Raw genomic sequence first — 14399 nt, 5'->3', positions numbered from 1 at the left:
GGTAAGACGGCGTGTCAGTCAGGTCTCGATCTGAGTGTTTGGAAGTCGCACAGTTCCGAGGTTTTGGGTCAAGTTCTAAACCATCCTGACAGTCGCAGTCGACCCTCGACGTTATCTGCAAAAAAAGGCGAGTAGCCAACGTTGCTTTTTGGCCTTCGGCAATGTCGCCACGTACAACGCTAGTGCAGGTCCATCTCACAGGCGCCATGACACACCTCGGGCCCCGCCAGGCATCGTCTAGAGGGGCCAAGGTAAAGAGTGGAAGCACATGCTCACGGAATGCGAAACCGGCCAACTACACCGGCAATGGCAAAATGGCATGTCCCAAAACCGGCGACTTGTGCCGTCTCCGCCCCCCCCCCCCATCCGTCGCAACAATCTTACACCGAGAGCTCCCTGGCTCCTGTCGTCACAACTTCACAAACAGCACACTACTGGATGCGACAGACGACCCGTGGACTAGTACCCATGTGACGAAGGTTACATGAGCGGTGGGACACCTGAGGGGCCGAGCGCCAATGCAGGAGACCCCCACTCTGGCCCTCTGGGTCTCCGGCCTACCCCCGCGGAGCCGTGGACCGCCGAGCTTGGCGCCTCCGCTTCCCAGGTACTCGTCGGCCACCAGGTTCCAGGTTCCACCAACCAGTCCAGAAACGCGCCTGCCGCCCCCCACCTTGACCTTTGCGTGTCGGCCATTGACCCGACTGTTGGCGTTCACTTTACAGCGGCAAGGCGGTCGACTCGGCTAGGCTGTGACGGCAATGTGGATGGGAATGGCGGGCCTCGAGCCGCGTTGGCCTGCTTCCGACCTGTTAGTTCCCTCTAGCTTCGGATGTGGATAATGCAGGGGGAGGGGAGGGGGTATAAGAGCATACGACGGTCGAGTAATGATCGCGTTTTGCGTCCTCTGCCTCGCTCATCGCTCACAGCGACACTTCCACCACACGCCACTTTGACCCGGTCATCACAACAGCCACGATGGATCGCAAAACTAGCGAGGCTCCCCGAGTGGTCGCCGCTGCCAAAGACTACACTGCTCTCACCAAGAGCGAACTTATCATCTCGTTTAGCCTCGTCACCTCCCTGTTCTTCCTCTGGGGTCTCAGTTATGGTCTCCTCGATGTGCTCAACCAGGTACGTGTTGTCTGCTTGCCCGGCGGATGGCATATGGGATCCACTGACAGGTACCTTCTCTTAGCACTTCCTGTCCATTTTCCACCTCAACAAGGTGCAGACGACGCTCTTGCAGTTTGCGTACTTTGTCAGGTGAGTCCATCAAGTCCATGGACTCTATACGCGCGGTGGATGTGCTGTGCTGACAATTTGGCAGTTACCTGGTGGTCGCGCCGCGTGAGTTTTAGGAATTGCTGAATTGGAACGAACAGTACCATGATGAGTTGAACTGACGCCGCAGCAATGGGTATCCTCATGCGCAAGGTCGGCTACAAGGTCGGTATCCACATTGGTCTCGGTCTCTTCAGCACTGGTGCTGTCCTCTTCTGGCCCTCTGCAGTGTACGCAAAGTATGGAATGGTGAGTCCATAGCCTTGTGGGATTGGTGGCGGAAAGTCTATCCTCCGCGTCGGAAATGCCCCGCTCACTGGCCACTACACTTCCTGACGTCCAGTTCGTTGCCTTTACCTTTGTCGCCGCCAGTGGACTGGCTACACTCGAGGTCGCTGCCAACACGTACATTGTCGTGCTTGGTCCTCCCAAGCATGCGGCCTACCGCCTCACGTTTGCCCAGTCGTTCAACGGCATCGCGACAGTTATCGGCCCCATCATCGCCGCCCACACCTTCTTCAACGGCGCCAACGCCACCAAGCTCGACACGGTCCAGTACGTCTACCTCTCTCTGGCCGTCTTTGCCCTCCTCCTCAACATTGGCCTGTACTTTTGTAAACTCCCCGAGGTGGCGCAGGGTGTCACCGACGAGCAAGAGGAGCAGATGCGCAAGGAGGGTCTCAAGGGCTTCCTGAAGCACTACCACACCATCTTTGGCTTTGTGGCAGAGTTCTTCTATGGTGCGTGGAGGAGCTGTTCCATGGTGGAATCGGAGCTGACGCCTCTTCAGTCGGCGCACAGGTCGCGGTGGCTTCGTTTGCCGTCTTCTACCTCACCGAGCAGCCCGGTATTGAGCCCCCTTACTCGACAGCAATGGCATCGAACCTCTTCAGCGCTTGCCAGGCCGTTTTCACCAGTACGTTGAAGATATCCAGGACATGGAATCGCGCTGACCCACCGTAAAGTCGGACGGTTCATCGGCGTGGGCTACCTTCGCTTCATTGACCCTGCGTTCGCCCTGTTCGTCCATGGCGTTGGCCTCATGATCTTCTGTATCCTCACCGCCACCATCGACGGCAGGGGCGGCATCGCGTGCCTCTTCATGGTCTTCCTCTTCGAGTCGGTCTGCTACCCCGTCATCTTCTCCATCGCCACCTCCAACTTGGGCTCGTACGCCAAGTTTGGCGGAGGCCTGATCGCCATGGGAGTCAGTGGTGGCGCGTGGTACCCCTCTGCGCAAGGCGCCGTGGCGGACGCCAAGGGAACGCAAATCTCCTACATGATCCCCTTTACGGGATTCGTGCCGCTCATGCTCTACGGTCTGGTCATGTGGGCGATCAAGTGCCGCCGCCACAACAAGTGGTCCGTCATGGTCCGCGACCTCGACGGATCCGACCAGGCCATTATTGAGGAGGACCTCCGTAAGCACTCTCAGGCCGCGGGCGAGCTTGGGCCCGGCCCCAACCGTGAGACCGAGGAGGAGAAGGCGGACGAGGAGTTTGTCGACCTGCAGTACGCTTCGCCCATTCGTTCCAGCTCGTAGAAGCCCTAGTTGTAGATTCCTTGATTGCTCAATAGCCAAAGTGTATGCTAGAAGGATCCAATAATCGAAACAATTCGCAGGAAATTCAAACCGCCAAAGGCGCCCCCATATTTTGGCTTGTCCTACTACACACATGCACTTGCGCAGTACCAGGTCTTGGCAGGTGGACTTTACTGTCACCTCCTGGCCATCTTGGCACTTCCTTTCTCTCAATGACCAACTCACCCAACGTGATCGCCACCCTGTACGGTCAGCCGCCACGGCGTGGCTCCACGGGGATCATCCTTGCCCACCAACCACTAGGCACTGACCACCAGCTTGGCACTTCGCGCAGCCCGTGACTCGGTCCAATACCTACCCCCTGGGCCGCTGCCTGCTGAACACTGACGGCAAGTGACGGCACGGTGCGTACAACCGCTTGCGGAGAGGCGGCAGAACCATCGAACCGTTGTTGAATGGCGGGCGGCCGACGAGCCAGGTCAGGTGGCGGACAGCTCAGGTCCGCCTCTCGGTATAGATAAAATGCCGGCGAACCACTCCGGCGTCTGACGGGGGTTATGCCGGGTTGGGGGGGTAAACGGCGGCTCTGCGCGGTGTGAGTGGCCTCCTCGTTGTATCGGTTCGTTGATAATGCGAGACGTATCCTGTTGCAATGCTGGACGACGAGCCGAGCGCAACGACGGGGAAGGTGTTGTTCCGGCTCGGCGGAGGTTTTCGCCGTAACCTGGTGTGGACAGTTGCGCATGACGACACGCTAACATCCGACGCTAACAGGGATTCAGAGAGTGGATCGGTTGGATGAGGTCACATGGCTGACCCAGGACCAGTGACCGGCGGGACGGACCCGAGTGAGTTGGTGGGGACGACACATTTATGTGGACATATAAGTGGCCTTCCTTCGTTTTATGAGCACATAGAACCCAAGTCACGTGAATAGAAGAGGACCCCGACCCACCCATGTAGGTGCTGATGAGTCTCCAGCTCACAGGATGGTACTTTGTGCTCAGTTCTAACCAGCGGGCAAATTAATGCCATGGAGGGGCTTCTTGCTACTCGCCACCACTGAAAGCGAGCAATACATTCACGTAGCCTGTCTCACGGTTTTAAGAGCCACTCAGCTGCTAAGCGTCGCACCACTTTAATTCTGACCTCAAAGGGCGATCAATGTTCATCCTACACAGCGGAACGCGTAGGCTAGAGGTCGTCAGAAGTCCGGTTGGAGGGTGTTCTGTCAGTCGCTCAGCTTTCACCTTTGCCGTAATCACGGAAGAGCGGCTGGTTTCCGTCACAGCCTATTTACTGGAGATCTGTGACGTGGGTGTGTTTAGCAGATAAAGCAGACGAGACCTTGTGTAGGCGCTAGGGCGCTACCTGCAATCAGTATGATTTCAGGTGCTCCAAGGGCCAGTAGTCACTGACACATCATAACCGATATTCGCATTCGAATCACCGTGTGGATAGGGCAGTGAGTACTGAATCTGCATCAATGAAGGAGACGAACAGCGCGACAACACTTGGTGATGGAGATGGCGGATACTATGCAGTGCGGGTTCATGCTCCGTGTCTTCAAAGTCGAAGTCAGAATGACCCTGACCGTGGCGGCGGGGCCAGTGGATGAGGACGTCGCGTACCAGCAGCTGCGGTGGTGACAAAAGAATGTGGTTACATGGTGACTTGTTGTACATGAGGAACCAGTCCCCGTACACACTGCTGAATGATCTACTGCCAGCCGGCTCTAAGTTGGGTGTGGCCTCAAGCAGGGGTTGATGTCGCGGTGGGTTTAATAAGCGGTCACGGCCGCAGTCGCGGCGGCATCGGTGTACATGGTGTCGACGGGAACGGCCGCGGTGACGTTGGCGGTGCTGTTGTCGGCTCCGTAGGTGCCATTGACGAGCGACGAGTTGGAACCAGCAGTGGAGTTGTCGAGGCCAACAGTGGAGTTGTCGACGGGAACAGTGGAGTTGCTGGAATCGACAGTGGTGTTGTACGCGCCACCCGTGGCCGTGGCTCCCCACGCGGTCGTGACGTCGCCTTCGTCCTGGCAGTCGTCCGTCTCCTCTGGCTGGGCAGCGTCATCCTCACAGTCGTCGGTCGCAGTCGGGACGTCGGTCGAGTCTCCCTCCTCGCAGTCGTCGTAGCCGTCCGTGATTTGGGCCGCAGCAGTCTCAGTGACAGGAGTCGCGGCGGACGTGACGGTGCCGTTGGCGGCCGAGGCTCCACCGGCGGCTTCAGAGGCCGCACCAGAGGCAGCACCAGCGGCCGCAGAGGCTGCGCCCGCCGCTCCAGAGACGGCACCTGCGGCGCCAGAGTCGCTGCCGCCCGTGGATCCAGAGTTGGCGCCCGCCGCAGTAGGGGTAGCTACACCAGCAAGGGAGCCGACGGCGGTTCCGGTGACGGCTCCCACGTTGCCAGCACTGTCGGCGGTCGCAGCAGGTTGGACGGTGACGGTGACGGTGACGGTAGACTGGGAGCACTGTGCCACGGCCGGCGTGGCAAGCGCGAAAAGGAGCGTGGCGAGGGCGGCGAAGGACGTCTTCATGGTGTGAGCGGTCAACGCGAACTAGGTGAAGGGTTGGGCAAGAACAGGTCAAGGTGAAGCACGAGTGGGTATATGTATCGACTGCTTCCCTCCCTGCACCCAAGCTGGCCTCTTTTTGTCAGGCTCGTGAAAATGTGTAACCTTGGGATGTCGTGGGACAATCGAGGTCCAGGCGACGCCTCCCGTGCCGGTCAGTTTCAGTGACCCTCGACTTAGCGCACCACATGCAATGTTGGACGCGCTTCCACATGCCCATTCGCCCCCCCCGTGCCAACTGTATGTGACTCCGTTGGCCCGGATCCAGAACGTGAGAAGGTTGTGATAGAGTTGTCTGGCCCACAGCCCACATGTGCATCCGCCTTTTTACGAGAGGAAACCGCCTGCAGGACGACCCGATCTGGCATCCCCCTTATCCCTGCTCCTTCCCTGATGTCTCGCACCTCGATGTGAGCCTTCGAAACGCGTGCAAAAGAGTCACATCAGACGCGACCAAGACGCGTCAGTCTCAACCCCCCTAACCGAAAATCTCTATCCAAACCTGTCGATGATACACTAGCCCTAAACCTTATGATGCATGGGCCCCTGGGAGGACACTGCATCTGTAGCAGGAGGGTCGCAACGGACGGTTCCATTTGGGTGCCCCAAACCAAACTGTAACACTGTTCGGAAGCTGGAGCATTCACTTGTCTGTCCTGGCCGCTGAACTGACACGGTCGTGGGGATATCTCAAACACTCGAGATGCAAACACTCACATGTGTGTTGGGACTGCGACAGTTGCAACGTTGGGAAGCGGAATCTGGTGCCTCACACATAAATAACAACGGACTCAGTTTTACAGCACCATCGGAAGTCTGCCTGTCCCACCTATCCGTACCTGTTCACCCTTCTTGCTTGTCTCAACAGGTCTACGTGCTCTCTTTATTGACTCACCATCGACAAAAACAGCAAAAGAGAAGCTTCAAGCAGTCGCTTGTAACCTCGTAAGCCTAGTATGGGGCTCGAACCCATGACATTTTGATGTCTTAAAGAAGTAAGAGTCAAACTATCTACCGACTGATATAACCAGGCTTGATGAAAAGGTCCGTGCGGAGTAGATTAAGAAGGCCGTCAGCTGAGCGTTCCCCTTTTCAAGCAAGTGCAAGGCGAGTAGATGTGCCCAACGCCTCGAATGAATGGGCCGAAGCCATGGAAGAGATTGCGATCTGTTCAACTGGCCGTGCCAGTGGGTGGGCCACTTGACCTACAGGTGGACGACTTGAGCGGGGACTTCCCGGGTCCTTGGCGACTGTTACGGCCAATTGTACCGTCCTTTCGGCCCCATGTCAAGGACTGAATGGCACAGAACAGTGGGCTGGAGATGCCTGCGGGTCAAGCAAAGCGCCGGTACGGTCATTTAGCAGCTACTGGAACCCCCATACTTGGCAGATGAAGTTGAAAAGATTGTGCGAGTTGAATTTGCCGAGCCGGCACGATAGTTGCCGATTACACGGTGCAGTTGGTGAGCAAGCAACAACGCCAGTTCCAGGTCATCGCGGTTGAAGTGGTTCAAGTTGTACCTCAAGAACACAATCAACACACTGAAAAGTACACGTTCGCTATCCTCGGCCCGGCTCACGCGATTTTGGAGCTTCTTTGCGGTGAGTCTCCCGTTTGCTGCCTTTGAACGGGGCCCGTACATTTACTTCCCTGTGCGCAGCCCATACTCTCGTGTACCGGACATTGCGGTGTCGGCAAGATCTCTGCTCAAGCCATACCTGTAGTTACTTTCGTCACGTCGGATAGAGCTTCGTGGTGGTTCGTAACCGGTTCGCATGTTGGGTCTCTTGCGCCGACACGCTGATGGGCACTCCTTCACCGAATGATGGCCTGTCAGTTTGCCTAACTACCTAGTCAGTGGCATACAGGGCAGTTACAGGCGGACAATCACATGAAGTACCTGGGAAGATGCACCCCCCCTTGCACCCTTGCACAAGTGAAGACGTGTTCGTCACCTCAGGCAGTGGGCTTGACCAGACTGACGCCCGCCACGTTCACACCCCTCACCGAAACCTGGGAACCAGCCTCTCTATCTGCAAAACCCCACACGCATTTGTCCATGCTTGGCTCTCCATAGCGGGGCCCGCAGCCACCGACAATGTCCGAGTGTTGGGTGCGCGGGGGAGTGGGCAGTCCACCCAGCAGTTCGGCACATTTAATCGGCCCGATAACCAGCGCACGCTGACAACGGATAAAAATACCTGATTGTCCATATCTTAGCCACCCTCTTCCCCGCTGTCCCCACCTCCCCCCGCATCTACGTCTACGCGTTACCCCATTTCCTTTATCAATCCTTCCACGAAGCATATACAAGCACAATGACCCAGGACCCCAAGCCCCAATTCCTCATCGATCTCGAGCGAGACGGCTACGTGGTGGTGCCCGGTGTGGTTGGCAAGGAGGAGTGCGCAGAGTTCCAGGAGGCATCACTCAAATGGCTCGAGTCGTTCCCATACGGGTTCAAGCGGGATGACCGCTCGACATGGACAAGGGAGAACCTCCCCGAGGGTGCGACGTGGGTACCATCGTGTCCAAGTAGCTCTGGCCTTGCTGACTTTTCAGTGGTGGCATCTACAACCGTTATGCCGTTAGCCACGAGGACTTTGTGTGGCGAATTAGGGCGTGAGTTTTGAGGAGATTGGAAGATGTGTGACGCTAACAGGCAGCCACCCGGGCATCGTCGATATCTTCTCCACCATCTGGGGCACCGACGACATCCTCGCCTCGTTTGACGGCATGAACGTTACCATGCCCATTAACGAGAAGACCGGCCGCACCGACATTCCTCTCACGGAGGCGTGGCCTCGTGAGCTGCTTCTACCCTGTCGAGTTTCAACTGACGTTCCAGACATTGACCAGAACGCTCGCAATGTCGACCGTTTTGAGCTGTACCAGGGTATTGCCAACCTGGCTCCCAACGGCCCCAACGACGGCGGCCTCTGTGTCCTCAAGGGCTCGCACCTCAAGCACGCCGAGCACTTTGCAAGCATTGGCGGTTTCCGCCCGGAGAAGGACGCCGGCGAGGACCAGAACGCCTACGGCTACATCGACGAGGACTTCCAGTGGTACAAGGACAACGGGTGCGAGGTGGTCAAGGTGTGCGCTGGCGAGGGTGACCTGATTCGTGAGTATCGCCATTCCGTTCCGTTTGCCAGCGCAATCCACTAACGAAAAGTGTGGGACTCGCGTACCGTCCACTGGAACTCGAGCCCCGTCGGTGAACAGACTCGCTTCTGCTGTTACGTCTGCTACTGCCCGCGATCGATGGCGAGCGAGGCCGACCTGGCCAAGAAATTCGAGGTGTTCAAGGCACGCAAGTGCACGACCCACTGGCCCAACCAGAACATTGTGTTCACCGACTTGGACAACGACTATGCCGTCCCCCGCCGTCCTGACGGTACCGTCGACCCCGCCAACCGTGACAAGCCGTTTGTGGACGTTATCGAGACCCCCGCTGTGCTCCGTCTCGTTGGCGTTAGGGCTTAGTTGTAGTAGCTCTGCAGATTAATATGGCAACAAGTGGACGAGTCTTTAATGCAATATCTTCATCCTTCATACCGTCCGTCCCCAAACCTGGGGGACAAAAAACTACAATTTTAAAGCTCCATCGTGCCATTTAGACATCCTTTAAGCGAGAGGGCGGAGCACAAACGAGAAGTCGTGCTTGGCAGGGAAGAGCTCGTCGTGGACGAGGACCTCCTCACCACACGATCCAGTGCCGATACCGTTGAGCTTGAGGTCAACGTTGAGCCAGACGTTGTCGCCAGCCACAAGGTCAGTGGTGTGCTTGGCCTTGTCGAGCTGCTCCGTCGTCCAGCGGCGGGCCGTGAGCGCAAAGAGCGGCTCGCCCTCGACGCGCAGGCCGGGTCCGCTGCCGGTGATCTCGGCCCAGCGGACGTCGATACGGCTGCCGTTCTCCTGGGGGAAAACGTAGGGAGTCTGCATGGCGTCGATCGTGTACGCGTACTTGCCGACCTTGGCTGCGGTGCGGGTGTCGGCGTACGCCTCATTGGGACCACAGCCAAACCACTCGACGTTGGCGAGGTCCTTGGGGAGGCCGAAGCGAACACCAAGACGGGGGAGGAGGAGGTTACCCCAGTCTCCCTCAGGCTCGACCGAGAGCGACAGCTTGACCGAGCCAGCGTCGGGGGCAGTCCAGCGGTAGACGGTACGGAGGCCGCGGTTACGGATCGCCGGGGCCGCGCGGGTGGCGACCACAAAGGCATCGCCCTCGATGGCGACGGAGTCGATACGGTGGTGGACACGGTCAAAGCCAGCAGCATACCACTCGTCGGCCATGGAACGCTTCGTGTCAAACGAGATACCACGGTCGTTGTCGGTGATCGCACGCCAAATGTCAAGCTTGGCGCCGTCGACCTTGATGCCACCAAGCTGAACGAGCTGGCCATCGACGGCGTTGAAAGTGGCAGGGCCAACAGTGACAGTCTTGCCATCCTTGACAGGCTTGACGGACGCGGGAGCCGAAACGGGTGCGGGAAGAGCAATGGCCGGGAACTGGGTCCAGGCGACCTCGTGGCCGGCCTCGCCCCAGGGTGCCTTGTCGGCAAGACGAGCCGAGAAGGTCCACCAGAACTCGCCCTTGCCGTCGACAGCAATGACAGGGAGCTTGATCTCGCCAGTCTTGCCCGGGGCAATCTCGGGGAGAGTGGCAGCGTCGATGCCGCCCTCGGCGACAAACTCGCCATTGTGCTCGAGCTTCCACCAGAGGCTGAGGTGCTTCAAGTCGGAGAAGTCGTAGCCGTTGTAGATCGAGAGAGTACCCTTGGACGCGTCACCGGTCATCTTGACAGGCTCAATGACCTTCTTGTACTCGAGCATGCCGGGGCTGGGGTCACGGTTGGGGAAGAGGAGACCGTCAGAGATAAAGTTGCCGTCGTGAATCTGAATGTTAGCTGAGCCAATAGACATGAAGCTCACCTCCTCTCCAAAGTCGCCGCCGTAGGCCCAGTACTTCTTGCCCTCGGGCGTGGTCTTCTCGAATCCGTGGTCGATAAACTCCCAGACAAAGCCTCCCTGGCAGCGAGGGTACTTCTCAAACAGCTGCTGGTACTCGAGCAGACCGCCGGGGCCGTTGCCCATGGCGTGCGCATACTCGCACTGGATGAAGGGCATCTTGCGGCGCTTGGCGTCCAGCTCGGGGTCGTCCAGTGGGGGCTCGATACCCTTGCCAATCTCCTCGACCTCGAGGTGGCTGGCGTACATGCGCGAGTACATGTCGGTGCCCTCGCAGGACCTGTCACCCTCGTAGTGGATAAGACGCGATGAGTCACGCTTCTTGATTTGCTTTGACATCAAGAGGAGGTTGTTGCCGGTACCAGCCTCGTTACCGAGCGACCAAATGATAATGGACGGGTGGTTCTTGTCGCGCTCAACCATGCGGTCGGCGCGGTTGAGGAGGGCCTCAGTGTACTGGGGAGCGGCACTGGGGTTACCCTTCCATCCGTCAATCTCAAAGCCATGGGTTTCAAGGTCGACCTCGTCGATGACCCAGAGACCGTACTCGTCGCACAGATCAAGGAAATGGGGGTGGGGAGGGTAGTGGGAGGTGCGAACGGCGTTCATGTTGTTCTGCTTCATGATGAGCACATCCTGGAGCATGGTGGCGTGGTCGAGCGCGCGGCCCATGTCGGGGTGGAACTCGTGACGGTTGACACCGCGGAAGAGGATACGCTTGCCGTTGACAGTGATGACACCATTGTCGACCTTGACAGTACGGAAGCCGATCTGGAGCGGCACGCGCTCGCCATCGGTGACGAGCACACCGGTGTAGAGGTGAGGGTTCTCGGCCGTCCAAGGCTCAACAGCAACGGTGACCTCGGTGCCGGTCTCCTGGTCAATGTTGAGCGCAGGGACAATGACACGGCCAGCAGGGTTCGAGTCGACCTTCAGAGTGCCCTTGCCAGTGGTGTGGTCGTACGAAGCGTGGACAAAGTGGTCCTCGACGCTCTTGGCCGGACGGTGGATGAGAGTGACGTCACGGAACTAAGAGTTAGGACTTGACAGAACATTGTTGAACTCACGATTCCCGGCATCCACCACTGGTCCTGGTCCTCGACGTAGGTCGCAGCCGACCACTGGTGGACACGGACTGCGAGAACGTTCTTCTCGCCAAGGGCGGAGGTGACGTCAAACTCGGTAGGCAGCCTGCTGCCGGTCGAGAAGCCGAGCAGCTTGCCGTTGAGCCAGACCTTGTACCACGACTCGACACCGTCGAACCTGAGCACGGTCTGAAGTTATTAGCTAGCCGTTTCCTGTCCCCTTAGCTCACCTTGCCGTTGTTCAGCTCCCACTCCTTGGGGAGGTCAAACTCGAAGCGGTAGTCACCAGTCGGGTTCTCGGTCGGGACAAAGGGAGGGTCGACGGGGAAGGGATAGTTGATGTTCTGGTACGCGGGAGCGCCGTAGCCATGCAGAACCCAGTGGGAAGGGACGGGGATGGTGTCCCACTTGCCATCGTTAAAGTCCGGGCTGGCGAATGCGTCGCCGTCCTCGACAGCGGCAGTGGGCGAGAGACGGAAGCGGTAAGGAGCGTTGAGGCTCAGGCTGCGAGCGTCCGACTGCTGCCACGCACGGGCTGGGAGAGCACCGCGCCATGGGGTCGTGTCCTCGTGCTCAGCGGGGTGGTAGACGACGTTCATCGTGTGATGGGGAGAGAGAGAGAGAGAGCTGGGGACACGCTGGCCAGCGCGTTGGCTTTAAGAACACGGTGGACGCCGGCGGATTACGAGCCATGCAGGGTGCCCGGGATTCGGCCCGGCCCATGACGAACGGGAATTCTGAAGATTGATTTCCTATCGCGAACTCAAGATTCCCGTTCGTTGCTTTTCAATGAAATGCTCTAGTTCAGAGACGATGGTCATCGCGCCCCGTGGTGCATACCCTAATTTAGGGGCCGACGTGCTGGGGACTGGAGTTGAAATGCATCAGTTGGTGTGCTTTGGACTAAAAAACAGCGACGCTCAGAGGCTGCGCACGCTGTATAATACGGTGTGGGTGTGCCATCGGCAATCAGGAAAGGCCGGCGTCTTTGTGACCGGCGGACCGGCTTAACCCCCCTGGCGGTGCAGGGAATATATGGATGTTGAGAGGATATTACACGGTTGTTGCGCGTCACCGTCTTGTTCGTTCTTTTGGTGGGCGTGGGTCACGTATGGAGACTGTGAAGAGCGGGGCGAGGACATATGGCTCGCATGTTGCCAGGATGTGGCCCCGAGGGAATACGCTGGTGCCACCCCTTTTCGGTCTGTGTCTGCCCTCCTCATAAAGGTAAACAAAGAGTACGGCACTGTCTGATCCATCTTGTCCCTAGGAGAGGCTGCTTAAAATCCCAGCTGCCCATGGATGAGCCTGATGGCGAGTGTCTCGCTCGCCCGCCTCAGCCATCCGACCACGACCCACCGGTACTGGTGGTCGGAGATGCCTCCTGGTGTTGTAATCTTAGGAGGGTCCCCGCGATTAGGAAGACATCAACACTCGGCGCGAGCTTCACCTGGAACTAGTGGTCTATGCATCGCGCGTAGCCCCTGCGTGTCGTCGGCATCTGATGCGCTTGAGCCGCAACCCACGTCTGCTTGAGGATGCCACAGGTCACGGGCAGCTATTTGTTAGCGAGTGTGAGTGCCTCAATCAGCCGCCGCAGCCACCAGGCTGCGACCGCCTGTCGCTGGATCCGACACCGCTTCGTAGCTTCTTGACGCCACCCACTCCTTTCTCTCTTCTGATGTCCTTCCACACACCAACACCATCACCATGCAGTCCACTGGTTCACTCACGGTCATCGACCATGAGTCGTTCCCCCACCTGATGGACGCGATCATCGAGCACGCTCCGCTCAAGGCGTTGCTCAACCTCCGCGGGACGGCCAGCACTTATCGCGACCGCGTTGACCGCCAGATGTGGTATCACAGTGTCGTCAGCGATGAGCAGACCGCCGGAGTGCCAGCTCAGCGTCAACCAGGCCCCGTTATGGTCTCGTACCCATCCCCGTCCGCGTACTTTCTCCCGATCCTTGAAGACCCAAGTACCAATCTTCGTCACCTGATGAAGCCAAACCCAGCCTGGACGAGAGCCATTCGTCATGTCCATGTGCTGGACCTTGTCGCGCCAATGAGCACCAACCAACGGGACCCAGCGCTGCATGTGGAGATCAAGGTCGATACTGTCCGCTTCCGCCTGAGCGATACCAACCAGCAGCGCGCGTTCATGAACTCCCAGTACGACTCTGACCACCCCCTTGCTCGCAAGTATGTGTTCTTCGGCACCTCCGGGAACATGGTCGCCCATCAGCCACATGCCTACTTGGGGGGCGAGACCCTGCGCAAGGTGGTTATTAATGTCGACTGGTGGTGGAGCGAGTCGTATGGATGCACATTGAAGGTTCTGCCCTCGGTGCTGGAAGCGTCAACCCAGAAGGGTCCCGGACCGAGGACGGTCGTCTTTATCGTTCACGACTTGCCAGACACCAGCATGTTTGATCAATCCGTCGACCGGCCAGCCACGGTAACTTCACTGCTGGATATACTGGCGCGCATCCTCAACTACAAGACCTCCGACCACTATGCTATCGTTAATCTCGAGGAACTGCTCCGGTATCACAGTTTGGATCCTTCCGAGCCCTCCTGGACAGTCGAGGAACTCAAGAACCAGTGTCGCCGGGCCTTCAAAGGGAGATGGGGAGCCTCAACCGACGGTGACCTGGAGGTATTGATGCCGAACATGACATTCATGTCGCGGCAAGCGTACCAAGCCACCTTGGAGCCGGGCGAGTGGGAGCTGGAGACAGTGGTCTAGGACGTGTCGGGTAGAGTCATGCACCAGCTAAGTAGGCGACAGCTGTGTACTGTGGGGAGGACATCGACAGTCGGTGCTTTGCGTTTGCGCTATCAAGTGTCGAAGAGGGGCAGAGCACAGTGTGACATCAGTGATCAGTGACGTCCAACAATCGTGATGTCCGTCGGCGATCGGCGATTTGACGGG

At 58.2% G+C, this 14399-nt stretch overlaps 6 protein-coding genes and 1 non-coding gene across 7 annotated transcripts; 4 read left to right on the top strand and 3 right to left on the bottom strand.

The window, feature by feature from the left end:
• Positions 1 to 484: 484 nt before the first annotated feature.
• On the top strand, positions 485 to 826 carry EHS24_006582 (uncharacterized protein; the record flags this gene model as incomplete). Its single annotated transcript, XM_028622000.1, has 1 exon — positions 485 to 826. The coding sequence occupies one exon, from the start codon at positions 485 to 487 to the stop codon at positions 824 to 826; it is 342 nt and encodes a 113-aa protein (XP_028478452.1).
• A 152-nt stretch (positions 827 to 978) lies between these two features.
• EHS24_006581 (uncharacterized protein) lies at positions 979 to 2827 on the top strand (the record flags this gene model as incomplete). Its single annotated transcript, XM_028621999.1, has 7 exons — positions 979 to 1134; positions 1199 to 1266; positions 1331 to 1350; positions 1415 to 1533; positions 1628 to 2024; positions 2075 to 2200; positions 2250 to 2827. The coding sequence occupies 7 exons, from the start codon at positions 979 to 981 to the stop codon at positions 2825 to 2827; spliced, it is 1464 nt and encodes a 487-aa protein (XP_028478451.1).
• Positions 2828 to 4607: 1780 nt separating this feature from the next.
• On the bottom strand, positions 4608 to 5366 carry EHS24_006580 (uncharacterized protein; the record flags this gene model as incomplete). The annotated part of the gene is made up of 1 exon (XM_028621998.1): positions 4608 to 5366. One exon carries the CDS (start codon positions 5364 to 5366, stop codon positions 4608 to 4610), a length of 759 nt encoding a protein of 252 aa, XP_028478450.1.
• A 984-nt stretch (positions 5367 to 6350) lies between these two features.
• EHS24_006579 lies at positions 6351 to 6435 on the bottom strand. Its single transcript has one exon. It is a non-coding gene; the product is annotated as a tRNA-Lys (tRNA).
• A 1286-nt stretch (positions 6436 to 7721) lies between these two features.
• On the top strand, positions 7722 to 8889 carry EHS24_006578 (uncharacterized protein; the record flags this gene model as incomplete). The annotated part of the gene is made up of 5 exons (XM_028621997.1): positions 7722 to 7918; positions 7966 to 8025; positions 8070 to 8209; positions 8252 to 8527; positions 8579 to 8889. 5 exons carry the CDS (start codon positions 7722 to 7724, stop codon positions 8887 to 8889), a joined length of 984 nt encoding a protein of 327 aa, XP_028478449.1.
• A 141-nt stretch (positions 8890 to 9030) lies between these two features.
• Positions 9031 to 12061, bottom strand: EHS24_006577 (uncharacterized protein; the record flags this gene model as incomplete). Its single annotated transcript, XM_028621996.1, has 4 exons — positions 9031 to 10305; positions 10342 to 11406; positions 11445 to 11651; positions 11693 to 12061. 4 exons carry the CDS (start codon positions 12059 to 12061, stop codon positions 9031 to 9033), a joined length of 2916 nt encoding a protein of 971 aa, XP_028478448.1.
• A 1111-nt stretch (positions 12062 to 13172) lies between these two features.
• EHS24_006576 (uncharacterized protein) lies at positions 13173 to 14213 on the top strand (the record flags this gene model as incomplete). Its single annotated transcript, XM_028621995.1, has 1 exon — positions 13173 to 14213. One exon carries the CDS (start codon positions 13173 to 13175, stop codon positions 14211 to 14213), a length of 1041 nt encoding a protein of 346 aa, XP_028478447.1.
• Between the last annotated feature and the right edge of the window lie 186 nt (positions 14214 to 14399).

Source organism: Apiotrichum porosum (assembly GCF_003942205.1).
Source record: "Apiotrichum porosum strain DSM 27194 chromosome Unknown scaffold_3, whole genome shotgun sequence".
NCBI classification, from domain to species: domain Eukaryota; kingdom Fungi; phylum Basidiomycota; class Tremellomycetes; order Trichosporonales; family Trichosporonaceae; genus Apiotrichum; species Apiotrichum porosum.
Note: the sequence above shows the minus strand (reverse complement) of the source record. Positions and strands in the feature narration are given on the sequence as shown.